General features: G+C 35.1%; 4 protein-coding genes and 1 long non-coding RNA gene across 5 annotated transcripts; 2 read left to right on the top strand and 3 right to left on the bottom strand.

The window, feature by feature from the left end:
• LOC119997374 (light-harvesting complex-like protein OHP2, chloroplastic) lies at positions 1–2,394 on the top strand. The gene is made up of 2 exons (XM_038844331.1): positions 1–588; positions 2,133–2,394. The coding sequence occupies exons 1-2, from the start codon at positions 167–169 to the stop codon at positions 2,245–2,247; spliced, it is 537 nt and encodes a 178-aa protein (XP_038700259.1). The 5' UTR covers positions 1–166; the 3' UTR covers positions 2,248–2,394.
• Positions 2,395–2,821: 427 nt separating this feature from the next.
• Positions 2,822–4,504, bottom strand: LOC119997375. Its single transcript, XR_005467996.1, has 2 exons — positions 4,360–4,504; positions 2,822–3,446 (listed from the first exon to the last, which is right to left on the bottom strand). It is a non-coding gene; the product is annotated as an uncharacterized LOC119997375 (long non-coding RNA).
• A 127-nt stretch (positions 4,505–4,631) lies between these two features.
• Positions 4,632–9,670, top strand: LOC119997373 (probable serine/threonine-protein kinase At1g54610). Its single transcript, XM_038844330.1, has 7 exons — positions 4,632–5,292; positions 5,875–6,159; positions 6,285–6,602; positions 6,712–6,933; positions 7,613–7,707; positions 8,578–8,683; positions 9,030–9,670. Exons 1-7 carry the CDS (start codon positions 4,810–4,812, stop codon positions 9,378–9,380), a joined length of 1,860 nt encoding a protein of 619 aa, XP_038700258.1. The 5' UTR covers positions 4,632–4,809; the 3' UTR covers positions 9,381–9,670.
• Positions 9,671–12,633: 2,963 nt separating this feature from the next.
• On the bottom strand, positions 12,634–13,248 carry LOC119997539. The gene has a single exon (XM_038844638.1). It carries the CDS (start codon positions 13,154–13,156, stop codon positions 12,896–12,898), a length of 261 nt encoding a protein of 86 aa, XP_038700566.1. The 5' UTR covers positions 13,157–13,248; the 3' UTR covers positions 12,634–12,895.
• Positions 13,249–18,137: 4,889 nt separating this feature from the next.
• LOC119997442 (peroxidase 12-like) lies at positions 18,138–20,698 on the bottom strand. Its single transcript, XM_038844466.1, has 3 exons — positions 20,396–20,698; positions 19,072–19,269; positions 18,138–18,898 (listed from the first exon to the last, which is right to left on the bottom strand). The coding sequence occupies exons 1-3, from the start codon at positions 20,654–20,656 to the stop codon at positions 18,275–18,277; spliced, it is 1,083 nt and encodes a 360-aa protein (XP_038700394.1). The 5' UTR covers positions 20,657–20,698; the 3' UTR covers positions 18,138–18,274.
• Positions 20,699–27,960: the final 7,262 nt, after the last annotated feature.

Below are 27,960 nucleotides of genomic sequence, written 5' to 3'. Positions count from 1 at the left end.
AAGCAACTTGTGAAAGGAAAAGCCACTCTGTTTTGAAGAAACTTGGCCACGTCTTATCCACACAGTTTTCTTCTTTTCTCTGTTCCTGATAAATACCCCATAATCCAAAACCAAAGAATTTCAATTTCCCATAGACTCAGACAGAGAGGACACTGTGAGCAAAAAAATGTCAGTGGCTTCACCAATTCCCTGCATTAAGACCCCCAATCGGACATCATCGACACCAACCACCACCACCACCACCTCTTCATCATTCTCTTCTTCTTCTTTCAGATTCTCTACATCAAAGTCTTATATTCTCACAATTAGGAGCTCTCAAACTGAGGGTCCTATGAGGAGACCTGCACCTCCTTCTCTCAGAGAACCCTCTGCGCCCTCTCTTTTGAAGCCCACTCCCCCCTCTTCTCCGGTGGTGCCACCTCCTCGGCCTGCTCCAGTGGCGCTGGAGGATGCGAGGGTGATTACTATGGAATTTCAGAGGCAGAAGGCCAAGGAGCTACAAGATTATTTTAAGCAGAAGAAACTCGAGGAGGCAGATCAGGGTCCGTTCTTCGGCTTCATTGGCAAGAACGAGATTGCCAATGGAAGGTAATATACTCGTTTCATTGTTGTGTTTGATTGAATTGTTCTGAGGTTCAGTAATAATTTTGAATTCTTTATAATGAAATTGATTCTGGGATTTGGGCATTTGGCAATGATAGGAAGTATGAACTTTGTGGTTACTAGTGGAAGGGCTAGTATGAACATTCTAATGGCTAATACTAATAGACAATTAAGAGTATTTAGATAACCACATGGATGATAGCCTAGTGGTGAATATATCTGGGTTCAAATCGCATGAACTCTTAAGGTCAATTTGGAGCAATATCCTTGTGGCCACGCACTGAATTTTGGTCCAACTTACCTTGTTATTAGTTAGGAAACTTCTATGCGCGCGGTTATAGCTTCAGTTTAGGGTTTAAGCCCATATTGAATGTTCAAAGAATGAGCTTGTATAACGTCATTCTCGGTTAGGAAAAAAAGAAGATAATTTAGGCTCCACTTGCAAGTATTTGAAATTTGACCATTTAGAAAGAATCTCGACATATTTTTTTTCCCCCTAATTCATTGTTACAATGTAAATGGTAGAAGATGTAATGATATAACTCATTGCCTTGACTTCAATGGAAGCACTTAAGTGCAGCAATCCACCCATCCACCTTACTTGTTTTTGGGACCTTTCAATACATTTTCTCTTAGCCTTTTTAAATGTCAAGTCTCTCTCGCAGTTAAGAGCTCTTTTTCTTGTATTTCTGCATTCTTTATCTATTTGTTTCTGATGAACTTGGATACTGATGATCTCCTTCTGTGGTATTTGAGCATTTGTATTGGAGGATTCTCAGCCTCTCGCTCGTTTAAGGACCACTTCATTATATCTGAGATTTCGTCAAATCTTATGGATTTTATTATTCATGTCAGGGATTCCAAAAATCTTGCTTTTTCAGTAAACCAATACTTGTTGAAATGGGGATGGATTGAAATTTAGCACTCTCCCATCCAAAATCACATTTTAGTTACTGAAATTCAAAGGGTGTATTAGGGTTACCTTATACCAGAGATATGTTTACTTCCCATTTAGAGGTTTATCTGCCTAGCATCTAAGCACTACTTCTAGCTCATATCTGTAGATCACTGCCCAGTGAGTTGTGGAATTTACTCAGCATGTTAGATCAGGCTGCATGATTTGGTCTAAGATCCAGAAAGGGAGTTTCAACAACTGCCGCTGTGTATGGTGGAAATATCTTTTACTTCGCTTGCAAAAATTTTTGGCTGCTGGTTTCTGAAAGATTTTCGCGTTTCTTTTTGGCTGCTGAAGCCTTCTTAAGGACTCATTCCTCTGTTATAATTTTTAATGTTGTGATTTATCAGCAATGATTTAGAAAGCTAAACATGGTTCTGACATGGATACTTGTACATTTCATGTGAAGTGATAGTGTTCAGTATGCTACACTTGTTTTTACCTATTATTTCATTTCCTGTGGTATGAATTTTTTTTCTTGAACATGAATAACTCATAATTTTGCAGACTGGGTATGACTATTTGATAGCATACCGTTTGTGTGTTTATGTACTTGTGCTGTGACATTATGCAGATGGGCTATGTTTGGTTTTGCTGTGGGAATGCTAACAGAGTATGCAACAGGCTCGGACTTTGTCGATCAAGTAAAGATCCTCCTTTCCAATTTCGGCATACTAGACCTCGAATGAGCATCTTGTATGATCCTCAATTCATGAGTACTTTCTGAAGAAATTGTAATACTTGTTCATCTACAGCTTCTTTTGTAATTTGTTTGAATTTCACTCTGCTTGAGCAATTGCTTGTCGCATATCATATTGTCTTGGCTCGTTTGATTTTGCAAAGAGTGCAAGTTTATTAAAAACAAATAGTCAATATAGAAATAGATATAAAAGCCAACTTGAGAATTGTATATTACTACCTAGTATTAGAGTCGCATCTCAGTTTCTCTCCTTTCATGTCAAGTTACCTAAGGTCCAGCGCGTGACAAAAAAAGATATTGTTCTCAATAGAAATCGAACTCAATGAACTACAATTCTTGTTAGCAAGCAAACTCTTGGAGTCAGGTAAGCCATCCGTAGATTCTCAACCGAGCGGACCAGCCTATCCTCGACAGAAAACGTACTTGGAAGAATTAATGAACGTATCACTATCATCAAAACTCATGATTTCACAACAAACCCAAATAGCTATATAATCCATTTTCAGGTGGTATAACAACATACTTGATGAAGTCAGTGATAAAAGCCATGCCCCTCTTCTCCCTTCTCCATCATCAAGGCATTAGTCGCATTAATTCAGCCTCACAGAAAATCTGATGTGTGGATCAACATGATCCTTCAAGAAAGAGAGCTGATAAAATACAAGTTAAAGGGCTAGTAACAAAAAATGCGAATTAAGGGCCCATGACCATGAGCGCCAAGATTCGGAAAATTTTTGGTACTAATGTGCTCCATCAACTGTAGATTTCTCAACCATCACTGTACATGTATTTCAGATCAGGAATAGCAGAATCGAGCACTAGATTAAACAGGATCTTCATTACCTTGTTCCCGAAAATTGTGGATTGAATGGATTTCATCATATGTAAGGGCGAATATCTACCGTGTTTTAACATCTCAACACTTTATTTGCAAATAGCATAAGTAAGAGTAACCAAAAGCATCACACAGACAACATGGATTCCTCTTTGCAGGCGCAACATCCTTGCCTCGAGCCTTTCCATATTCATCTCGACCCTCGAAATTCGTGCTTCCAACATTGCCAGCCGAATTTCCAATCTCGGATCGACATGGTCTGTATCATTTGTATTGTTTTGTGCATAATCTTCATCCAAAGGGGAATCATCTTCCCATGGTTGATATTGACACATTTCAATAAACCGAGTTCACTGCAGCAGCAGAACAAAGACAAGCGCATTGTACTGACTTTAGCAAGGCAATTTTATGAGCTTAACCCAAGGCTTAACCGGGGAATCATGAAGCAGATAAGGTAAAATGTCACTAATATTACACAATAATTTTATTTCGCTCAGTTCTTTCCCAACTCAATTTCCACTGCTTCTTGGGATGATAAGAGGTTTCCTGGTCAATGCTTAGGTATAACCAACGAACGATTAAAACATATCAATCTTCTAGCATAACCAGTGTTAGGCCCTCCCATCATATAGATTATCATTTGAAGCAATCATGCCATAAATTGCTAACATAAGCACTTCTGAGATACTTATCAGCAATCTACATAAAAAGAAAATCTACCTTTTACAGACTAACAAGTAACTAAGCTCTAATGTGTGACCAGTCAGTTATTTGGCTAGTCCACCATGCTTAGAATCAGAGCCGTACACTACACCAGAACCATAGAACCCAAATGATAAAAATAGCCAGAAACATGTTTATTGGGTATGAACTATGAAACTGAAAAAGACCAACGTATGGGACTTCAATCAGATTTTCCTTAGCAAGATAGATTCTAACAATTTGAGTCATTTTTAGTTTTTATCAAGACCAAAAAAAGTTTCAGATCCCACGTTATCTATGGAGTTTGAGAAGGAAAATGAACTTGATAGAAGAGGAATTTTTTGCAGTTTCGATACTTTGTCAAGCTAAGCCAAACTCGTATATCACTGAAATTTCATTTCAACCCAAAAAATAAACAAAGAAAAGGAGAATACCACGAAATCCCCTAAAGACAACCAAAAGCAAGCAGAATCCAGGTTCACACCATTCTCAATCTTCAAATAGAAAAGGAAACGAAACCTCTCTCAACACACAGAGTACAATTACCAAGAATAGAAAGCATACCTGAAACATTGAAAGCAGATACTGATAGAGGAGGAGAAGAGAAAGAATACCCACAATACAGTTCTTGCGATTAGGGTTTTTCTTGATTTTCACAGATTTGGCAGAGGGTTTTGTTGCTGAGAGAGGGTTTTCTTGGGGATTAAATGCAAGCAAGAACATATTAGGCAGATGCAGAATATACCACCCAACTCATTAGTAGGACCCACCTCTTCCAGATGATGACGTGGCAATACCTGTGACGTGTTAATATCTCATTGACCAGCTACTCTCCTCTTCTTTGGCGGAAGAAGCAAAGAGAGACGAAGCGGAACAGCAAATCCTCAGTAGCATCTCTACCACACAGCATGAATCCAAAACTGCCGTCCTTGGCCGGCTATCATATCAAGCACCAAGTGTCTCCTTTCCTTTTCCTCCTTCTTCTTGTTCATGGCTTATTCTTAATGTTTTCTCATGAAAAAACAAACCACCCAATCACTTCAAATAATTTCTCCAAAATTGACACCAAACCAGACCCAGAAAGCAATGGGTTGTACTCAGGGAAAGCCTTCAATGAATACACCTCCTAGGGTTTTGGATAGGCTGAAAAAGCAAAATGGGTATGTGGGTAGGAGAGAGGGTTTTGCAGCTCATAGAAGATCCACTGGTCAGAGGCAATCTGGCAGGATACACCGCCCAGAGCCACCAGTGGAAGTGGAGGATGATGATGGGTCTGGTAGTGGTGATGGTGGTGGAGAAGGTAAGTTGACTGATAGGGTGGTAAAAAGAGATGATGGTGCTGATGCTCGCGGGAACAATTCACGGAGAGATTTACTTCTTGTTGGTGAAGATGAATTTGTGGATGGATGGCCAAAGTGGCTGACTGATAATATTCCCAGAGATGTTTTGGCTGGTTTGGTCCCAAAGAGTGCAGAGAACTATGACAAGCTTGATAAGGTTGGTGGTGTTTTGTTTTTTCTTAACAATCTGATTGCTTGGCTTTGATTGCTTAGCAAAATAGGGAATTCAGTTTGATACAATTTCTTGCCGACAGTTTTCAGTTCTTACAACTTTAAATGGTGAAGATGAGAGGAGAATACTAGTATGCATACGAATTTAGTGATTTTTATTGGTTAAAAGAGAAAGTTTGATGAGATTAAAGAAATGGCTTCTGGAGAGGTTGGAAACACACAAGAAGTATCTACTTTGATGTAGGAAAACTTTCGCATTCTATTAATGTTCACCCACTTTTGGTTGATGAGATTGAATAGGAGAAGAAATTAAATGAACCAATCATTTCTGATTTTGTGTTCTGCGCCCACCAAATTTATTGAATTGTATTAGTTTCATTTTGAGTAAGGTGTTCAGCAACATCCTAGCCTTGGCAAATCACTGGAAATGATAAAATTTCCAAATATATATATAATAATTCACTACTCTTTGTCACTGACCAGATAATAGGTTCAGTGCCAAGTAGGCTGAATTACCTTTGCAGAGAGAAACCAGATTTCTAAATTGGGTCTAATGACATGGTTTCAGGTAGGCGAGGGTACTTACAGTAATGTATATAAAGCTCGAGACAGAGACACTGGAAAGATTGTTGCCCTGAAGAAGGTTCGTTTTGACACCTCAGAACCTGAGAGTGTGAAATTTATGGCACGGGAGATTATGATATTGCAGAAGCTGGATCATCCCAATGTCCTAAAGCTTGAAGGGTTGGCCACATCGAGAATGCAGTATAGTCTTTATCTCGTTTTTGATTTCATGCAGTCAGATTTAGCAAGAATCATTTCTCGCCCTGAAGGAGGACTAACTGAACCACAGGCTGATTATCTCTTACTTTGATCCTTTGGTCTTTTGAGTTATTTTTTTGTTATTTTTGTCCCTTTTATTTTTTTCTATAATTAATTTGAAGTGCTCTTTGACACTTGTCAGCTTGATTAATGCAGGTCAAATGTTACATGCATCAACTGCTCTCAGGACTACAGCATTGCCATGAAAGGGGAATATTACATCGAGATATTAAAGGATCTAATCTTTTGATTGATAAAAATGGGATCCTAAAGATTGGAGATTTTGGGCTTGCTAATTATTATTCTCCAAACCCCAAGCGTCCTCTCACAAGTCGTGTTGTGACACTTTGGTATCGAGCACCTGAGCTATTGTTGGGTTCTACAGATTATGGAGTTGGTATTGATCTTTGGAGTGTTGGATGCCTCTTGGCAGAGTTGTTTGTGGGGAGGCCAATTATGCCTGGCAGAACTGAGGTATGTCATTTCAATTGTAGTGCCAATAGAAGATCATCCAATAATTATAAATGCTGGGACAGTCTTGCTGTTAGTAGAAAATTTTACATCATATTGCTTATAAATTCAGGTTGAGCAACTTCACAGGATTTTTAAGCTATGTGGAACTCCCTCAGGGGAATATTGGAAAAAGTTGAGGTTGTCAACAACCTTCCGACCTCCCCAATCTTACAAACCAAGTCTTTTCCAAGCTTTCAGAGATTTCCCTGAATCTTCTCGTGGTCTTTTGAGCACACTTCTTGCTTTGGATCCAACATATCGTGGTAGTGCATCTTCAGCCCTTCAGAACGAAGTAAGTACAACTTTGTAATGTTAGTTTGTTTTCAATACCATAACTGTGTAATGTCTATGAAATTTGTTTTAAAATGTAGAAAATTGTTGATTTTATGAATGTGTTCAATCTGTATGTAGCAAGCAATATATGTGTATTGTTTGTTTTCAATATGCATGTGGAGTTTATTAAAGAAATAATGTGTTTAAAAGTAGCATTTATAAGTCATGAAAGATTATTTCTGTAAGCTGTTGTCTAATTTTGTATCTTCTGTCTAAAGGTCTCTAAGTGTAAAAGTTTGCTAAAGTAAGCCAAACTAGCATTTTGTTTGATTTCCATAACTTAAGTATTTTATTTTTCTTTAAAAAAAAAACTGTTTATTCAATTATTTTACTTTTGTGTTTTATTTTGCTTAGCATGTAATCTCGTGAATGCATACATGTTATGAACACGAAAGACACCTTGTATGAACTATTCTGAATTATAAGTGTCAAAATATCTGAGTCGATCCAGTCTCTAAGGTACTAGAATGGTTAGCTTTGTGTTTAACACAATTTCAAGTTTTTTTCTACATAGCAGATGTGGAATGTCTCTAAAAGCTGCATCATTTGTGATGAGCAGAGTGAGATTCATTCTGCAAGGAATTAATTAAATGCAGGGCATTTCTTGAACTGATGCTTGAAGTATCTTTGTCTTGCAGTTCTTTCACACAAGCCCTTTGGCATGTGACCTTTCAGGTTTACCTGTTATCTACCAAGAGGAGGATGAGCTGCCTCAAGCTAGTGAACGAAGGAAGTAAGTTCTCCTTGCCGGTTGTACCAATTTCTATTAGCAAAATTTACAACCCAGTCAATCAGCGTCCATATTAAGGTGCTGAAAGCATTTTATGTTTGCACACACATCATTGATTGACCTGGACCTCTTATGGATGTAAAGCACCTAATGCATGTGAATAATATAATAATGTTTAGACGCTCTATTTCCAGTAAAAATGAGGAATCAATTCATTAGTGAGCGACAAAGACGTGAATTATCTCCTATTATTGTTACAGCTATATGCTTAATCTCCCATTAGTGTTACAAACGTTCAATGTTGATTGCGGAAATATAATGCAGACAAATTTATCTGTTTTATTATTTCATGGATTGGCTTATGAGAATTCTCAAAAAAGACGGGGCGAAAAGATAACTTTTCTTGCTATAATTTGAATTCAAAATTCAGTTTCACCATCTAGTCATTTTTTGTGGTTTTGTTGTCCTACTGAGTTTCTGATGTGTTTGATTCATACTTGCGCCTGTACTCATGATAAATACCAAGAAATGCAAAACTAACGTCCCCATTAAGAAATCTCGTCAGAAAGAGCATTAGGGATCTAAATGTTTCAGTTAAAAATAGATGTTACTGCCTTACTGGATCAAGTTCCATTACTGCATTCATCAATTGGTCATTAGTACAGTGCAAAACTGAATCTACTTAACATCCATGTGATCTATACCATGTGTAGCAGGTGCATCATTTTTGGACATCACTTCCTAAAGGCTGCAACTTAATAACATTTCTATTAGTTTTATTCACCTTTGTTTTATTGATGTAACTAGTTCTGTTTCTGGATCATTTACTTGTTATTGATTGTAAATATCTGAATATCATGCTTTTTTTGTCAGGCACAAGAACACCAGAATGAAGCAACGGTCTCAAACACATCGTGAACGGAGGATAAAAGACATAGCAATTGAGAAACCAAAAGAAGATCATGTGTCTCCTAAAGAGGTAAAAGTTTCGCCTTTAGACACTGTTCTCAAGATTTTTTTCTACCACATTTCACAATAATTGGTCAATTCCGTGCATAATAAAATAACATTACAACAATACATTGATGCCTGTTCAACAACTGTGGTGCATGCCATCCAGTCGCAAGAACAGTAGCTTGTCCCTGACTATATATATATAGCTAATGCAGATGCCAGATTGTCACTAATTTTTTCGGTCAATTGAAACTGTTGCCATAACAAAGTAGGGTAGATTGTGCATTGCAACTGACTTCATGACAATGCAAAATACTGGAGTTCAAACGATGATGAGGGTTGTCCATTGACTCTAGTACATGTTATTGCAGGATCCGGAAAAGAGGGTTGAATCAAACATCCAGAGCCAAGAACCACGAACCAGTACCAGTAGTACCTCATCCAGCACAAAGCCAGGTCCGAATGAAAACCTGCCTTTCTTGCTCTCCCCTATCGCATCCTCCCAGCAAAAGCGCCTTCCCCCAGGAACCCAGGGCCATACTAATAATGCTAGAAAAAGTTTCCATAAATTGCCACCATTGCCTCCTTCTAAGACCCAGTCCAACAAGTACAAAATGGAAGATGAGGACGTGCGCAGATTGAGTCAAGTGAACAGGTCTGTATCCACAAGAGAATTCAGAGAATTGAACCAAAGGAAGTATACACAACTCTCTATCCATTAGAATGACCAGGCCTCATGAGATTACAATATTTAGCCAAAACCATTCCTTCTTAGTTTTACCAATATATGATTTGCTGCTCTTCTTGGGTTTTTGTTCAATATTTATGCGGATATGTTTTTTCAAAGAGATCAAGAGCATATACCCAGATCTCACATGAGTGATATTATGCTAATTTATACCATTGGCCTTGATAAGCACAGCCCTGGTTACTGTATGAACATGTTATATTTTTCCTCTGTTAGTTTTCAGGCATTGGTTTGCCTAATGTCAAGGTGAAAATCAAGTTTTGACTTCTTGTCTTTCTGATTTTTTTTTTTTTTTTTGTATGAATAAGAAGCATAGAGAAAGAAAGTTGCACATTGAATCATCATATGCAGAAAGGATTTTTTATTTTTTATTTTTGGCTTTTTGGGAGGAATCATAAATCATTATTCACACTAGCATACAAGTATTGAGGCATGGATTGGTGGTGGTCAATCCAACGTTTGATTCCTCCTTTCTAAAATTATTAATAATATAATCATATAGTAACTGCTAAAAGAAAAGTAAAAAAAACCCTTTATTCATTTGTACAATGTACTCCATCATAATAATTAACTCGAAATGCACGCCATAATCATTACGTTGGCTTATTTCATGATTAATGTTCATCCAATAGGTATTGCACAACAATGTGACATAATTGTCACGAATTCGTCTTTTTTTTATTACTATTATTACATATAATTGGTAGTTATCATTCTTGGATTGCACACTAGATAAACTCATGAGTGCGTGATAGCTCATAAGACGGACTCGTTAAACCCTAAACCCCATGAGCAAATAAGAAGTATAATAATAAGCATGAATTCACATTGTTGTATGTATTTGATCACTTTTAGAAAGATTTTTATTGTATCCTCTATGTGAAATTTCTCACAGTTAAGTGCTTGTCGGTGCCCTTTTTTCTTTGTAGATCTCTAGATATTTAGATTTTCCCACTCTCTCCAAACATCTTATACAAGTGAAAGGTATGACAAACTTGAAAAAAATAAAAAATTTGAGTACTAAAGGGGAAATTTTCCACAATCAAAGATTTGGAGTTCACCCCCTCATTCATTTATAAAAATTAATTTTGACGCAGCTCTTAAGGATTCCAAGATAGGCGTGGGCCTAATAGCAAGGGATGAGTCTGGATCTCATATTGTCTCTCGTTCCAAGTGTATAGCAGGTCCTTCAAACCCCCTTTTCGCGGAATGTCTAGCTGCCAAGGAAGCTCTCATTCTTGCGCAGGACTTCAACTACCAGTCTATCATCCTGGAGGGTGACTCTTTGCTAGCCATTTCAGGCTTAAATAGCCAAGTTAGTGATCTATCTGAATCTGGTTTATGTATTAGTAGGGCCAAGGAATTGTTTCCTTTATTCTGTAATGTGCTCCCTCATCATGTCAAGCGTGATGCAAATCGCGCAGCTGATATTTTAGCCAAACAGGCCTTGAGTTTCGGGACTAGACAATGGGTCGGAGATCCTCCGCACTTCATAGGGTCGGTATTGGCTATTGATTGTATTTCTGTTTCTTCTTAATGAAGTTGTTTTTTTCTCAAAAAAAAAAAAAAAAGATTTGATATTGAGGCCACCGACAATCCTGCAAAACCCATAAAAAGCGTTAGAGATTCTTTGACCGGAGGGGTTTCGGCCAAGGAAGCTCCGACGATCAAGTAAGTCACGCGTTTTCTCTCAAATAAAAGTGTAATATTCAGTCTAATCAATCTCGATGTCGAATGCCTCCTTTTATAGTGGAGGATCTTGAGAATTGACTAGGTTCAGAAGACTTTATGCATGTGTCAGAGTAAATATTTTGGATTTGGTCTTTTCTAAGTGTATGGTTAGTTGTTTCGAATTTATTGTCATAAGTAGTGTGTCTTGAGAAAATTACGAGGTGATTGATAGGACGCACGCTTTAAAGAGTACTGACTAGGTAAATTAATGACTTCGGGTCTAAACAGGTTCAGGGGGGTCGAAGCAGAGGTGATTGTATGGCTATACTTGAGAAGATGGGGGTTTGGTATTGTAGGCATGGGGCTCGATGTCGTCGACATGAGGGTATAATGTTGAGGACATAAATTAATTATTCGCCCGTAGATGAGTGCTTTAGAGTTTCGAGCTCCACAAGCCACGCCTCGGGGTACTAGAAATCGATATTAATTATGACGAGATAAATGATAAATTAATGATGATCAGCAAATACATGTTGTTGATTCGTCATAACGCTGATTAAGATGGATAACGATTTTTGTTCATAACAATTACAAGTTAACATGACAAAATAAAATAATGTTCACAAAATTAAAGAAATGCAAGCAAGAGAATTAAAGGAGTACCTTGTGCTTGGTTCAATTCCTCTTTAGACATGGTGTTTGGTTCATCATCAATCAATTGATTGGTTTCTATTTATCATTTACACTTACAATGAGAGAGAGTGAACTAAATAGGGTTTTACTAAAGGGAGTCATAGCTAAATAGATAAGTATGAATTCAGTTGTGCTTGTAAAAAGAATTCATTCACACATTGCAACAAAATTACAAATGAACATGTGGATCAATGACAGAGTTGTAGGGGCGTCATTTAGAAGTCACAAATTCAATTCTTGATAACAATCAGTCTCTCCATATATTATGTTGGCATAAAATCCGTATACATATTGCATGTTCCTAATCCCGCCCACTAAACTATAACAATTCCGACGAAAAGTCACTCAGTTTTGACAGATACACAATTCCAGAAGATGATCTAGAATTGGGTCAATCATGTTTATTAAAAGTGGTTAATAGAGTGAATGTCTTGTGCACAAGTACTGTTTCTCTTTTTACACTGCAACAGAATTGGTTCTTGTCCTACAGCAAATCTAGAGTATTAAAGTTGGCAGAAAAGCTGCGGACCAGGGTGGGTCGCCGAGTAAGTGAAACTGGTGCACACCGAGTTAAGGATACTTGTAGTGGAAACTGCAGACAATCCTTGTAGTTTCCACTGCAACCCTTATATATGTTTTCAAGTGTGGAACCCATAATGTTTTTGATGTTAAAAAGCATATCTAACGGCCAATAATTTTACTGCCTGTTGCAGTAGGACACTGCCGGCACCCCCATTCGGGTCTACACCCCTACCACAGGGATTATGTCAGCTAGGTATTTTGTTTATACATAAAGCCTCAAGTCCTCAACAAAGAGAAGAAGAAGAAAGAAGCCCCCCTTGGGAAGCTCAAAGATATATAGGTTTATGGGATGAAAATATCAGTGTCTTGCAGCAATGGAAATCGAACCTTATACCTTATGCAAGTTGTTAGGAACATGCCTCTATTAGACAACAAGTGCTCATGAACATGCCTCTATTACATTATTCAATTATGGTTCTTCTTGTTCATGGAAATCCAGTTGTAGTAGATCATACACAGCTCCCTTCATTAGTTACACAGCATATGTAGTTCCACACAAAGCTGATCAAACTTGCTTAAGCAAAGAAAAGAAAAGAAAAGAAATCACACACCATAACGAACATCATCAGTACTCATGAACTTGCTCTTGATCCACTTGAAGCTGTTCCTGACACTTGATTTCAGCTTACCTTCCATGGTGAAAACATTATAAGACGCAATCCTCTTCTTCCTCTTAAGCTCAGGATCACTTGATGTGGCAAATCCATTCCCCTTTTCATATGGCCCGTTAAAGCTATACGGATTCGTCCCGAAATCGCAGTCGAAAGACGATGAGTATTGAGGGAATGACTTGCTCTTCTCCATTTTTTTTTATCACCAAGCTTTGAACTACATATCATATGTGACTTCTCTAGACATATAAATGTAGATGTAGAAGAAAAAAAAAGCAGCGCAACATGATCATTATCGGGTGTGGTGGCAGACCATGTGGGAGGAATCATAAGAGCCAATGGGGGTGCGGGGCCTAGTGATTGATGAGAAAAAAAAATTAAATGATTTGGTAATGTGATTTACCAAAACCAATAGGATTGTGCAAATTTATATATAATTGGGAATGATCTGAAATTTGAATTATAAATCAATATTTATTATTTTTTTCTCGACACTATTTAATTGATTTGGTACACCGTATCAAGACTATTGAATATATCTTATCAAATGATGACATGGAAGGGCCACAATATGGTGTGTGTATTGATTCAAAGGGTGCATGTTTTTTGTATAGTTGGTATTAATTATGATAAGTATGAGTCATACCAATCCTTTAGCTTTATGAAAAGCAATGTTGTCTATGTCCAGCTCTTGCTTTATGCTAATGTTGGGGGGATTTAGTGCTTTGTGGGCCATGCATGTTATCATATATATACATATGACCATTTATTGTGTCTGGCTCTCACTTGTGTATAATCACCCTCTTTATATAGTCTTTCACTCTAGGCAAAATTAAATATTAGTCACTCATTTGAAGAGTTTTGTTCCAAGAATGACACTCTTAAAAGTCTTATTCCATAAAGTTCATGCAGTTTGAACTAATATTTCGAAAAGGATAAAAGTTAAAAATATATGGTTTTATTGTTTAAAATATCATTATCTTCATCCTAAACCATGGCACATGATTCAACTCTGACCTCTGCGGAAGCTTCGTCTCCGCCCCTCATGGCTTATTCGAAAGTACTATGACATTTTGTTAGTGATTTTTCATCCCGATTTTTATTGTATTCTAGCTAGATCTACTCATACTCACCACGGGACTTGTAGATTTATTGTTTTCCTTCGATCTGTCATCACATCATTATTTTCGACAGTTTTTGTGGTGATTTTAGTGATTTTTTTGTTCTGATTTGAGATCTGCAGACTACAGGTGATTTATTATCAGTTTTGATTAATTTGATATATGTCAATGAAATATTATTTGTTTCAAATTCAGAAACAGATAACATATCAGAACAGATCTGAAATAGATCTGAAACAGATATAATATCTTCAGATTCAGATTCGATTTTAGAAGGAAAAAAAGAGTTCGAAAAAGCAACAAAACCTCAAAGGTGATGCGCATTGGTTCATGAAATTGATTGGGGGGTGTTGATGGTCGTCGGCGTTGGCCATATTGGCTAGATTTAGCTCTTTTTCAAACGATGGTTGTGATTTCATGAACTTCTTCCGATGACTCAAGTGATAATCAATTGTTGGTGATGACTGGGTTTTGATCGGGCTAACCTATAGCTTCATTCCGGTAGTTCATTGGTCGAAAACAATGGTTGGATTGCCAACTTCCAATATGATGGTGCAAGGAAGAAGCAGGAATAAGGAGGGAAGGTATTTTGGTAGGTTGTATCATTCTCTTCTAAAGTTTGTTTTAGGTTGTCCTTGTTGGACTACAACTTTTAGTTTTCGTCCTTATGGGTAAAAACCCTTTACTCTTTTGCATATGTAGTATCATTTTCGTATAATCAAAGCCGTGTAGACTAGTATGGGTTGGACCAAACTAGACAAAGCGATTTGTTAGAGCATATCATTATCTTCTCTGTGTTGATCTTAGTTGTCAGTGTTTATTAGAAATTCCAACCCATATACATATTAGCAATATTGCACGTTTTGGGTTGTCTAGTTCCCGTGGATACATCGAGCCCGCACGACTTTGCCTTCTCAGGAAGACTTCCATTGCAATAATGCTCTCGCAGAAGCACGCTTAACTGCAGACTTACTATGAGATGTTGTTCTCCAGTAAAACGCATTGTTGATGGTTAGAAACTGAAATTATCTATATATGTACTCTCCGCACTTGTGGGCTAGGTTATACCTGACCAACCAAGTGGACTGTACGAGTTAAGATTACTTGTGGGTATATTGAACATTCAAAAGGCCCTACAAGTATATCTCACTATGGGTGGTCTGTCCATAAGGACATCCGAAGGCCCAATAGGTTATTAGAAATTTCAGCCCATATACACAATTACACATCAGCAATATTATTCGCTTTGGGTTATCCGGTTTCCGTAGATATATCGGGCCCGCACGGTTTTGCCTTCCCAAGAGGTCACTCATCCCAATAGTGCTCTCGCAGAAGCACACTTAACTACAGAGTTACTCTGAAATGTTGTCCTCCAAAAAAAATGCGTTGTTGATGGTTAGGAACTGAAATTATTTATATATGTTAACATTTTTTTAAGATCAAGACTCAAGATCTCCATGGGTTGCCTTAGTGACTTGGGCGAACTAGCTGGAGATGGTGTGGTTGAGACGTACGGTGTCGAGTTTGATTCTCTATATTCCAATTGCTCTTAGAAAGGGCGAGGTACATTTTTTTTGGATATATTCCCATTGCCCTTAGAAAGGGCGAGGTACAAGAAACAAGGTCAAACTTTTGTTCTTTTGCATGTAGGCTGCTTTGCACATATGTCTTGAGGATATATGCTTAGCATATATATAGGATTCGGTAATATATACATTAATACATGCCTATTTTCTTCTTCTTTTTCTGGGATATATACATGACTCTTTAAGTAGGTACTTATGTATACAGGCGTAATTATATTTGAATATAAGAAATAGGTTAATTAACACTAAGCCGCTCAAATCAAACTTTTATTCTAATAGGTATTTTCTAATTTTTTCCAACTCATAAGATCCATAAGTGATAAGATTTATTCCATTAAGGACAAACTATTTAAAATAACTTTTTTATTGACCATACTACTCTCAACCCTTGTTTTACTTCTAAATTTTAATAATTAAATATTTTTTCTAACATAAATGTGATTGGATAGCCATAACACGCTCACTTGAGTTCCGATTGAGACGATTTTTATAGCGTTACAAAGAGTACTCAAAAACCCATAAATTTGTACATAATACCAATTTGACATCAAAGCTTGTGCATCGGAGCTGTATTTTTGACATCAGTGTGTTCGATGTCAGTATGTTCGGACAACCATAACTCACCAGTTCATCTCCGATTGTTATGATTTTTGTGGCATTGGAAGACTAAAACACCCATAAAATTGTATCTAATACATTTTTAGAGATTCAAATATTTTAAAGATCAAATCGAGTCTCAAAGGTTGCACAAGGAGCTGTATTTTTGACATCAGTGTATTCGACGTTAATGTATTCAAAAAGCCATAACTTACTCATTTAAGCCCCGATTGAGACGATTTTTTTGGCGTTAGAAAGAAGATTCAAAAACTCATATAATTGTGTCTAATATTTACTTAAATATTCGAAGATTTTAAAGATCAAATATAGGCTCAAAGTTAGCATAGTGTTTCTAATGTCAGTGTGTCTATTGTCTATTAGTACAGATAAATCAAATTTATGTGCAGTTCAGATAAATCAAATTTATATACAGTGTAGATAAATTATATGCAATGTAAATAAATTATATGCATGATGTATATAAATTTGTTGCAATGTAGATAAATTCAGTATATTGAAGATAAATTATATGCAATGCAAATAAACTCATATGCAGTGCAGATAAATTAATTTTTTATGTGTGATTTTTTTCATCTCACAATATATCGATGAGTGATATTGTTTGAAAGAGTTTTTCACGTTGATTTAGATTTTGTTTAAAATCTATTATATATTTTAAGAGATAAATCATTTTAAAGTTTGATTTAAGAAAAGAAGAAAAAATCAAAATTGATGATCCCTTTTTTGGTTAATATTAGTGCCATATATACATGATATTTGACTATTAAAATATTCAATGAAAATTAAAATTAAACTAAAAAGATGGGATCGATTGATCTTTGAAAGTATGTAGGGGTTACCTACAATCCAACAATTGCTAATGCACCAACAATATACGCCAAAGCAATAAAACCAATAAGCACAAAAACAAATAAAGGAGACAAATTTTACGTGCAAAACCCAAATTGAAGAAAAAAAAATCACTCTTCCTATTATAGAAAAAAAAATCCACTAAGGCCAAACAAACCTATTCGAGACCCAATCAATCGAATATCCACACTACTTGATGAAGGAATTAGGGTCCTTATCTATGCATATAAGGTCAAGATCTCTTGTGTAATTGGCTTGGTAAGCCTTCACGGTTGAATATTGAAGTAAGTGATATATATATATATATCAAACCTGAGTTTCTAATTTTTTGGCATTTTTTTTTTTTGTTTTTTTGAGTAGGAAACTCGAGGTGGGTTCATGCAATGGATTGGTCTAGTGGTCCAAAATTTTTTGAAGAAACTCAACTTGTTCCCTTTAATAATGTTGATGGTGTAGTTGGAGGAGAGTTGAGAAGACACGGACAACTATACATCTATACCTAAAGTTAGACAATCTATCAAACTTTATGGTTGAAGGTTCCCATGTGACCATGACTTATAAAAATGCGCAGATTTGGTAGGTCTCCCGTGAATGAAGTGAAAGAGAAACCAAACTGGAGTACTTGATAACATCGACAATGGTCTAATTGGTGTTTTTGTATTGAGAAAAGTGACTACTTCAACCATATCCACCCAACTCAACCTCTTCACACCATAAACACAGCAGCACTTTAGTGGTTCTAGGAGACATGAAGAAAAAGATGTAGAAGTGAACATGACCCCAAGACGTCCCTTGGAATGGGTAGAAGAGAAAAGTTGCTCTCCATATGGTACAAAGTTATATTTGTTCTTTTGATCTTAATATATAGGCTATTGACTCTTAGTTAAGAATTGCAGTCGAACATGATTAATTAGATGTTCAATGGTACTTGTTGACACCGCAATCGAACGAATAGTGGAGAAAAAACTAAGTGAATTCAGAAGAGTAATACAAACAGGATCTATGAACTTTCTATTTATGATAACTAGCTATTTTATTAACGATTTCCAGATTGAACTAGTAACGTACGTGCATGGTGGACATAGTAAACAGAAATAACATAGTAAACACAACACACACCCACATAGTTTGTTCCTCCTAAATCAACTCTGAAAAACCCTCCGCAACCTCTTTCACCACGGACTCCAAGTACTTACCATTCGAGTTTGTTGCCGAGCAACGAGCACGAATTTCTCCATTCCTGCCAGTCAGGACCCTCAACTGGCTCATCTTTATCATCGAAGCAACGAATTTCTCAAAGAAGAGAGTTTCATTGATAGCAAACTGAGTGACAATCCCTCGAGTCCTCCTATCGGTGTACAAGTCTTGATCGGACGTGAATAGGCCTTGGCGATTCATGAGACCGACGTAGTACCTGTTGTCGAATTTGTTCGGCGTCCTAATATCCATCACAACTGTGCCGTTGGCATTTAATGCAGGGCAAACCTTTTTGAGGTTGTTAGCAAGGGTTTTGTCCATGGAAGAGTCTTGGTTCGGGTAGAGCCGGCCTTCGAACGCACCGCAATTGCTGATGCCGATGGTGTGGCCACCGGAGAGGGCGACCACGTCGGTTGCATCGAGGTTCTGATTGGTGGCGAGAGAGTCGAGAATGACGGAGGCGTTACTAAAAGGTGCTGGTAGATTGGCTAAGGTTACTTGTTCTGTCGCGAAGGTTAGCCCATCTCGCCTACCCAAGGGAATGTTGTAGTCAGGTCCTCCCGCCTGCAATTAACAATTTGACAAGCTAAATATAGTAAGCTGAGCCATTTCTAAGTTTTACAGAATTACAATTCCTCAATACTCTACATCAGTTCCTCTAAATTGTCCTCCTGTATAATTTAAAATATTTGCTTTTCGATTAGTATGTAGTTTAAAGATGGAGTGAGTTGATTTACCAAGAGAACAGAATCGCGAGCAGCGAGGGCAAGAATATCGGCGCAAGAGACGATTCTTCCACATTTCTTGTGAACGCGTCGGCGGAGATCTTCGACGATCTCGAATGCCTGCTGCCTCAAGCTCAGGTTTGGAGGGGCGTTCTGCTCTGTGCTTGGTCCACCGTCTGGTGCATTAAGCAGCACTGAACCTTCACATCCCTACAACAATTATTCAAATTCATTAACACCTCAATACATACTACTACAATATATACATATATATATATATATATATATATTCCCTAAGATTATACGCACCAAAAAATACTTTAATTTTTTTTTTTTTGCGGGAAACAGTATATAAAAATTGAATATTGAATTTGCAACATCCACGTCTTAGTATTTATCTTTCCACGCGGTTTGATTAATAAGTCAAAGTTGACCAAGTCCTAGTTGGGTAGGGATCCGAATAATAAACTTTTTGAATTTTGAAAAGTCATAGGTTCTTATCATAAGAAAAACCACATGGTCCAATTCATTATCCTTGCCTGCTGGTTCTGTCTACAATAAAACAATATCCCATAATTATTTTGTATATGGGAAAGAAGGAATTAAAACAATATCCAATAAACACTGATCTTTGTATAGAAAATGGACCACAAAATGTCAATTTAACGCAAAATCAATATATATGCTAAAAAACAAAGTGAATATTAAAATGATAAATATCCCAACAGTTTGCTATCATAGTTATCCAACAACGATTGAGTTGGCCGCACATGATTCAAGTGAATTCGTGAGTTTCATGCATCCCACATGATGCATATGAAATAATGTGTTGGGATCTCTATTATTACTGAAATATTAAAATGATAAGACTACAAAATGTTACATGTCAAGAAATCTTAGCAATACGTACTAAGTAAGATATCTTGCAGTAAAACAATATACAATAAACAGTGATCTTGTATAGAAATTAAATAGACCACAAAAGATTAATTTAAAGCTAAAATTAACAAACGTTAAAATAAATAAATATATAAAAGAAAGAGAATATTAAAATGATAAGCATCTCAATAATTTGTTATCCCAGTTATCCAACTACTGAGTTAGACACACATGCTTTAAGTGAATTCGTGAACTCTACATGTCCTCACATAAAATCATTTGTGTAAAACTCAACTGCTAAGATATCTAGGATGTCAACTGTTGAGATACCTATCATTATTTACAGATAAATAAGAAGACAAAAAGATATTAAATGTCAATCGTAATCTAAGCAATACATATCAAGTAAGTAAGAGATCTAGTATTAATATCCCTAGCTATTGCTAGTATTACTTGCCAGAACAAAGCAGTCATGGAAATGGAGACGAAGAAGGCCGGCGGCCTGTCCGATGTCCTTCTTGAACACCTTCTTGAGCTGTTTTTGGATAATGGACTCGAGGTCGGGGCAGCTCGACTGGTAAAAAGTCCATGACAAGCCATTAACAATAGGAGGCGAGCTTTGCGCCTCAGAGGCGCAAAGATATGAAGAAGCTAGCAAAAGAGAGGATATGAGAAGCAGAGAAGTGAAAGAAACAGCAGCATTGTGAGGAGTAGTCATCTTAATAATTTGGGTTGGGTGTGTGGTGGACACAAGGAAATAAGTGGACATTTTATAGCCACAGAAAAAGAAAATTGCTGATGATAACATTTATGATTTTATGTTATTGATGGGAGGGAGTAGGTGTCCTACAAAGTAAACAAGGACAATAATTAACAAGAACCATTATTAAACTATTGACTTTGCTTTTTTTTTTTGAACTTTCTTTTGGGGGAAGGGAGCATGGGAAATCTGAATTTGCATAGCTTTTGTCTGATTAATATGCATGGAGACCCCTTCAAGTTTTGATTCTTTATATGGGGACCATCTCATGTGTCAAATTTACACAAACATCCCTCAAATTTAAAAAAAACCGATGACTTTTTTTTTTTTTATGAATTTTATGATTAGATTCAGATGGGTAAACATATAATAAACTCAACTAATATAGATTTATTAAGCCCTAAATAAGATTTAAGTTGCCAATCATTTTGTAATAAAAAAAAGCAGCCAATCACCCCAATATATAAATCAATTGATTCGACAATAAGCTTTTTGGATTAGGGAGTTCAAGTTCAAATCTCTACATTAACATCCTATAACATTTTTTATGTATTTAAAAAATAAGACGATTCAAATATTCAAGTGTTTACATATGCCATTTCACTATAACCACAACTTAATTAATAGTAAGGACTTGTAATTTTTTATCTAACATTTTTATTTTTGTTGATAGACTTCAGTGTATATGTTTGGTTTTGTGTTCGAGCATAGTGAAAATTTAGCTTGAATTGTTTGTAGAGAAATCCTACCTTCTCTGATCCAGTTAACACGTGCAATTTCTTTTTCATTAATACGTCTTGCAATTTGTAATTAATTCCTTTAAGTGGTCAAATTTAACCATAAAAGTATAAGTGAAGGGGGTTTCTCTTTCAAATTACTATAGTATAAGATGCCTCAAATAAATTGTTAACACATAGTGGATCCTTGTGCAATTAGACAAAAGATTAGGAGATCCATGTGCATGTCATATAAATAAATGTATAGGTGTCTCCTAAAATTTGAAAGCCACACATATATTTCCTAGGGCCGCCAGCGTGTGTTTGACGACTTACCCTCCACTTGTCTGCCCTATTTTTGGTCCAAGTGAAGTGAATTCACCAAACCCTACATCAAGTCATCAAACAACTTGTGCGTGTGTTACAAAACTCCCTTTTCAGGCTTTTTAACGTGGGCTAATAAGGGAGGATTTCTTTTCATGACGCGTTGAGTTTTGACTGATTTATTTAGGTGAAAAAATTGTATGAACACAGAGTTTGAATCTCCGAATAGATCACACTTTGACCCTCAAAGGTTTGATTGACATAACATTAAATTTGATGTTTACTAATATATACGTGGGAACTAGATTCAATGTTTAACTCAAGCAATCAGTTGTCAATACTTGTTTAAATAAATCTTCCATTATGTTGATTATCAGTTTTGTCCCCCAAGCATTTTGCTTGAGATAATGACATGTTTGGTGGATAATAAAGCACAAAAAGTTAAAAATCACAGTAGAATTAATTAGCATGCATTAATTTACCATATATAATCGTATTTTAATATTCATCACATGTGGACAGTAGTCATCTATGAGAAAACCTTTGTCCTTTCAAGTTGTCATTTTCTTCTTTAATGAGCATCATCTCTATCCAAAAAGAAGAGGAAAAAAAACAGAGAGTAGAAGTCAAAATCTATTACCGAGTTGTCTATGGTTAGGTAGCAATTGACAGTTTTAATGTGCCCATAGATCCACCCCTAACAAATCTAAGATTCAAAACCATTTCATACTTCTACTGTTATTGTTATTATTATTATTATTATTATTATTAAATGGCATAACTCAACCTTAAATATGAAAATTTTGGGATCACTAATATAGTTTTTTTTTTAAATGCCATAGAAAAATATGTTTACAGTTGGAATCGAATCTTAAACATACATATGTCTAATCCAACATATAATTTGGGGTTCAAACCTACAAAAATTTCCCAAAATGAAAATTAAAGAAGACGGGAAATTGGTTGTTTAAACCATAATATTAGTCATTTTTTCCCAAGTTTATAGCCTATTTTGATCCTTTTGCCTAGTCATTAAACATAGTTTTCTCTCTAATTTAGGGAAAGAATTAAAACATATGTTTGGTTAGAGTTTTGAAAACAGTTTTTAGTTTTTGAAAATTAAAGTGGATGTAAAAATTCATTTGGGTGTTGATTTTTAGAAATTGTTTTAAAATTTTGAAAACTATTTGTGGTTTTTCAAAAATCAAAAAACCAAAACTAGTATTTGATATTTTATAAAATTCTTTCCTCTTTCATCTTTCCTGTTTCTCCGTATAGAATCCTCTACCAAATGAATTTTGATTTTCATCATTATTTCTTAAATTTGTTTTCAAAATATAAACTTAAAATTAGTTTTTAAAAACCAAAAAGCAAAAACATTTCCAAACACACCCTTGCTTGAAAATCTTTTCTACGTACCATGTTTTCAATTATGGCGGCACATGGATTAGGTTACAACAATCATCATTTTGATATTTTCTTTCGACTATGCAAACAACCAAAGTTCAAAAAGGCCATGAATTACTTTGCATAATCTAATAAAGCAAGACAAGTTGCCTTCTCAACTACCCTTAGAAAAAAAAATACACCCATATGAAATGTGCTTTAACATAAGAAGGTGGAATAGTGCAACCTCGAATTTATTTATTTTTTATTTGTGCAATTGACTCACTAACCTTATATCCTTTTTTTTTCCTTCCCAATACTTTATACTTTGTTTACTTTAATTTTAACTCATTAGAAGGCCCATTCATACAATATCTCGAATGATAAGAAAAAAGGGGTGATGCCATCTCTCATCAAACAAATCACAAATTCGGAATACGTTTATTTTGTTGGTATCTAATCGATTGTAATATGTAAAAAAAATATATTTATGATTTCATATTGGACAATGCTAGAGACTCCCAAAATTTAATCCCCAAAAGTCCCCCAAATCTATATGGCATTAAAATAGCCATTAATTAAAAACACACATGTAGGGCCCACTTCACATCCAACACTTCATATTAAATGGGGGTCTTTTGGGGTTACTTTTTGGGGGTCTCAAACATTATCCTTTCATATTATAGTGAAGAAATAATACAAAAAAAAAGTGAGAGAGGAGAAGGACAAAAGGGAGGAAACGTGTAGTATATATACTCAAAATTCAAGAGTCCAAAATTTTTTTTATAAAACGTTGTTGATGAAAAAAAATGTGAATGAAAGAACAGAGGGAATCTTTGCTCTCTTTTTTTCCCCCCTTAAAGTCAAGGGTTACCATCAAAATGTCTAGTAGCTTAGAGGGATAAAGGCGTACAATTCTACAATTTAAACAATTTTTCCCTCAATCTTTTAATATGTATAAGTTATAGAGGGAGGGAATTACTTTTTACCTCAAAATCTATGGGGTAAATTAATCAGTAAATGTCTTTTGTGTAACATACTTTAATTTGATTTTGGGGGAATTGGTTTTCTTTTGTGTGTTTGGTTGAAAAGCAAAAGCATCTACTTTTTTCTTGGAAGTCCGATAGCCTCATAGGGCATAATAAAATAGGTAAAAGAAAAGCAACACACTTTTCATTTACCTCCCTCACCAACTACCACTAGAGGGCTTGATTAATGCACGATAGGTTTTAGTGCCTTTGGTCCACAATTTTCATTAACCTCCCTCATCATCACTAGGTAGCATTAATGTAGGTGCTACATCAAATAATAATTTGATGGCTCATATTTTCAAACAATTTTAACACCTCAAAATGATTGTTTCGTGATTGTTTCGTAATTGTTCAAGATTCAACAATTTTGGGGTAATTTTGTGGAAAATTGTATGAAATTTTCATTTTTAACCTTGTTTTAAATGAGAAATTATTTTCATAGTATCCCTGTACGTAATTTGACACAATAATATCAATAGCATAAATACTACCAACAAAAATATAGTCAAACACTACCAACATTTTAGACACTACATCTGTAACCATTTTTTACCAGCATTTAGGATACTAGAATTAATGCTACTGTTAAAATTATGGAAGTCATAATACAACAAACCATATTCCATTGGAAATGTCTTTATGTCTTGTTTTGAACACATGCACATGTTTGGTAGATTGTTGTACAAATAGGCATGTTTTGTTTGTCCAGACCTGTCTTTTGAGATTCCAAGTCGTGTTCCCTTTTTCTATATGTTTATTTAATTTTGAAAAAAACTATAATTTTATGGTCAGATTTTTTCCTTTTAAAATAACCTGTAACTATTACCTAAAGTAATTTGCACTATATAAACGCACGAGCTGGTGCAATAATTCACAAATTAAAGTAGAATATATAAAAAAAAAAATTGTTTTTTTCTTGTGTTTATTTTCTTTTAAATAATTAAACATTTAATTTAAAATTTTACTATATGGAACTAGAATCCTAATTTAATTAAAATTTAAATTTTAAAGTACATATATTGATGTTTCAACAAGTGCCAAATCTAATTTGTATTGATGTTTTTCAAGTATTTATTTATATTTTCAAGTACATATTATATAAAAATTTAAATTTAACTCAATATATATTATTGGAGAAATTTTTTATGAATTTTAAGTATTTAACATATTTACATATTTTATAAAAATGTACTTGTAAATATATATTTTTTCATAACGACTAAATAACATATTTTGTCCCTCAACAATACCTTTAATTTCATTTTCTTCTTTAAGTATTTTTCCACTTAATTGCGCCCCTCAACAATCTTAAGGTACCATTTTCATCATTTACATAAATTTGAGGCTAGAAAAAAAATCCAATTTGTACAACAATCTACGAAACATGACAAATGAGTTTAGTTTACATGCCCTATCTTTTAACCTTGTTTTAAATATGAAATTCCTTTCATAGTACTTCTGCACGTAATTTGTCACAATAATTTCAACAGCATAAATACTACCAACAAAAATACAATCAAACATTATCAGCATTTTAGGCACTACATATGCAACCATTTTTTACCAACATTTAGGATACCAAAATTAATATTAGCATTAAAGTCATTGTCAAAATTATTCACTAAAGGGACCCTTAGTCTTGTAAATTAGGCCAAATGACGCTATTATTGCAACGTCATTAGTGCTATTAGAAAGACAATGACATAAATGTCCACATTTTTTTTCTTCAAGGAGATACAAACATAATTTTAGTTTCTTTTATGTTCTATGTTTTTATTTTCTAGAAAATGTTGATTTTTTATTTTTCTATTTTCAAACGATTTTAACTATTTTTTTTGTTTGTTTGTGGTTTCTATGATGGAGATGGCAACTAAATGAGTTTTCGAGATTATTTTATATTTTCCAACAAATGAAACCAAAATATGCAAGTATTCCAAACATAATTGACAACCAAATGAGTTTTCGAGATTATTTTATATTTTTCAAAAAAAAACAAAATATGTATAGAAAACAAACATACCAAAAATGTTAGGTTCATAACGTCAACTCACTTGTACCATCTAAATATTTTGGGTGCGGGACACTTGTCCTCAAAATTAAAAATGAATTAGATTGTTATACCCACTATAATCTTTGGGTATTCATGATCTCCACCATCCCCTCGGACCCCTCCCACCACACCAATAAAAAAAAATAAAACAAGAATAATAATAATAATAATAAAAGTCTTCTTGAAAGGGATTAAAACAGTCTTGGTCATAAATAAGAATTAAATGATTTTGTCATAGTTTTTTATTTTCAACTACTATTGATTTCCTAATTATAATTAATTATTCTAGTTGATTGATGACGGCAAAGCTTTTTCAAAGTAGAAGATATGCTAGCATAAATGGTGATAGCAGAAATGTTGGACAATTTTAACAGCAGATATGCTGCATGAATGCTTTGTAGTGTTTGGATCAACTTTGTTTGGATCAACTTTTGCCGGAAATATTTATGCTGTGTAACACTTTGTGACAAATTACGTGCAGGAGTATTATGCATTTTAGTTGTAATACAGGCATATAAATGTATATATAAATAAAAATTTATTTTTAAAATGATGATAATTAATAAAAATATTTATAAATAGTTACAAAATTGATACACAAAATTGAATTAAATAAATATTAAATAAACACCCAATAGGAACAAAAGTTAATTCACCAAGTTCATAAACATTTATCAAATTAGTTGTCTCCAATCTCTATCCATCATCCCGATGAGAACAAAAATGAGGTTGAACACAATTATCACAAATTCCTTCACTGTGCAAGGCATGGATTAACAGTGCAAGTCAAGACAGAAAGTGCAAGGCAGATCAATTCAATGTCTTGAGTCATTGGTGAGGATGAGAAGCATGACAAAGGTTGGTGACACCGACGAAAGCACATCAAACAAGGTAAGTCATGGTGGAGTGCAAGCCGATGTCATGCCAGAGCCGGAGACACAACAAGGTATGTGGCGACACCAACGATGGGGAGATTGCGAGGAAGAGGGGTGAAGAGACAGAAGAAGGAGGAGGAGGATGAGATGTCGGGATGAAAAAGAAGAGAGGTGATAGAGAATGACTTTTTAGGGGTAAAATGGGGATGACATTGAAATATTGAGGACATAATAGGAATGTGCATAAAAATGCTGATAAAATACTTTGATTTGGGAGCATTTGAAAATGAGCATAAATACTTTCAAAAGTGCCTTGGATTTTTCACCACAAAATGCTTGTTTGGATGGGAAAAAAACATTTATGCTTTTTACAAACATTTATGCTTGACAAAATGCTTTGTCAAACTAACCCGACATTAGCTTTGTTTCTCCATGTAGCATTTTGCACTGCACTAATTTTGCAATTAGTATTATTCTAATAGCAACAACTAGGCATATGCCACAATTAGCTTTGTTTTACATGGTGTCCCAAGAATCAAAGTCACAACTTTTAAGGTCAACTAAAATTATATATACTTTTATGGAAGTCTTTATGCAACAAATCATATTCCATTGGAAATGTCTTTAATGAACACATGCACATGCTTGGTAGATTGTTGTACAAATAGGCATTTTTTATTTGTTTAGACCTGTCTTTTGAGATTCCAAGTTGTGTTCCATTTTTTATATGTTTATTTAATTTTGAAAAAACTATATAATTTTATAGTCACAAAGTGCCTTTAGTTAAAAATCTTCTTTTCCTTTTAAAATAACCTGTAACTATTACCTAAAGTAATTTGCACTATATAAACGCATGAGCTGGTGCAATAATTCACAAATT

The sequence above is a fragment of the Tripterygium wilfordii genome, chromosome 4, assembly GCF_013401445.1.
Source record: "Tripterygium wilfordii isolate XIE 37 chromosome 4, ASM1340144v1, whole genome shotgun sequence".
NCBI classification, from domain to species: domain Eukaryota; kingdom Viridiplantae; phylum Streptophyta; class Magnoliopsida; order Celastrales; family Celastraceae; genus Tripterygium; species Tripterygium wilfordii.
Note: the sequence above shows the minus strand (reverse complement) of the source record. Positions and strands in the feature narration are given on the sequence as shown.

Coding starts and splice junctions, on each gene's coding strand:
- LOC119997374 (XM_038844331.1), top strand. CDS start 167: ATGTCAGTGGCTTCACCAATTCCCTGCATTAAGACCCCCAATCGGACA. Junction 589..2,132: donor AACGAGATTGCCAATGGAAG/GTAATATACTCG, acceptor GACATTATGCAG/ATGGGCTATGTTTGGTTTTG.
- LOC119997373 (XM_038844330.1), top strand. CDS start 4,810: ATGAAAAAACAAACCACCCAATCACTTCAAATAATTTCTCCAAAATTG. Junction 6,603..6,711: donor TTATGCCTGGCAGAACTGAG/GTATGTCATTTC, acceptor TTATAAATTCAG/GTTGAGCAACTTCACAGGAT. Junction 7,708..8,577: donor CAAGCTAGTGAACGAAGGAA/GTAAGTTCTCCT, acceptor TTTTTTTGTCAG/GCACAAGAACACCAGAATGA.
- LOC119997539 (XM_038844638.1), bottom strand. CDS start 13,156: ATGGAGAAGAGCAAGTCATTCCCTCAATACTCATCGTCTTTCGACTGC.
- LOC119997442 (XM_038844466.1), bottom strand. CDS start 20,656: ATGACTACTCCTCACAATGCTGCTGTTTCTTTCACTTCTCTGCTTCTC. Junction 19,270..20,395: donor TCCATGACTGCTTTGTTCTG/GCAAGTAATACT, acceptor TAATTGTTGTAG/GGATGTGAAGGTTCAGTGCT. Junction 18,899..19,071: donor CTCGCGATTCTGTTCTCTTG/GTAAATCAACTC, acceptor TGTTAATTGCAG/GCGGGAGGACCTGACTACAA.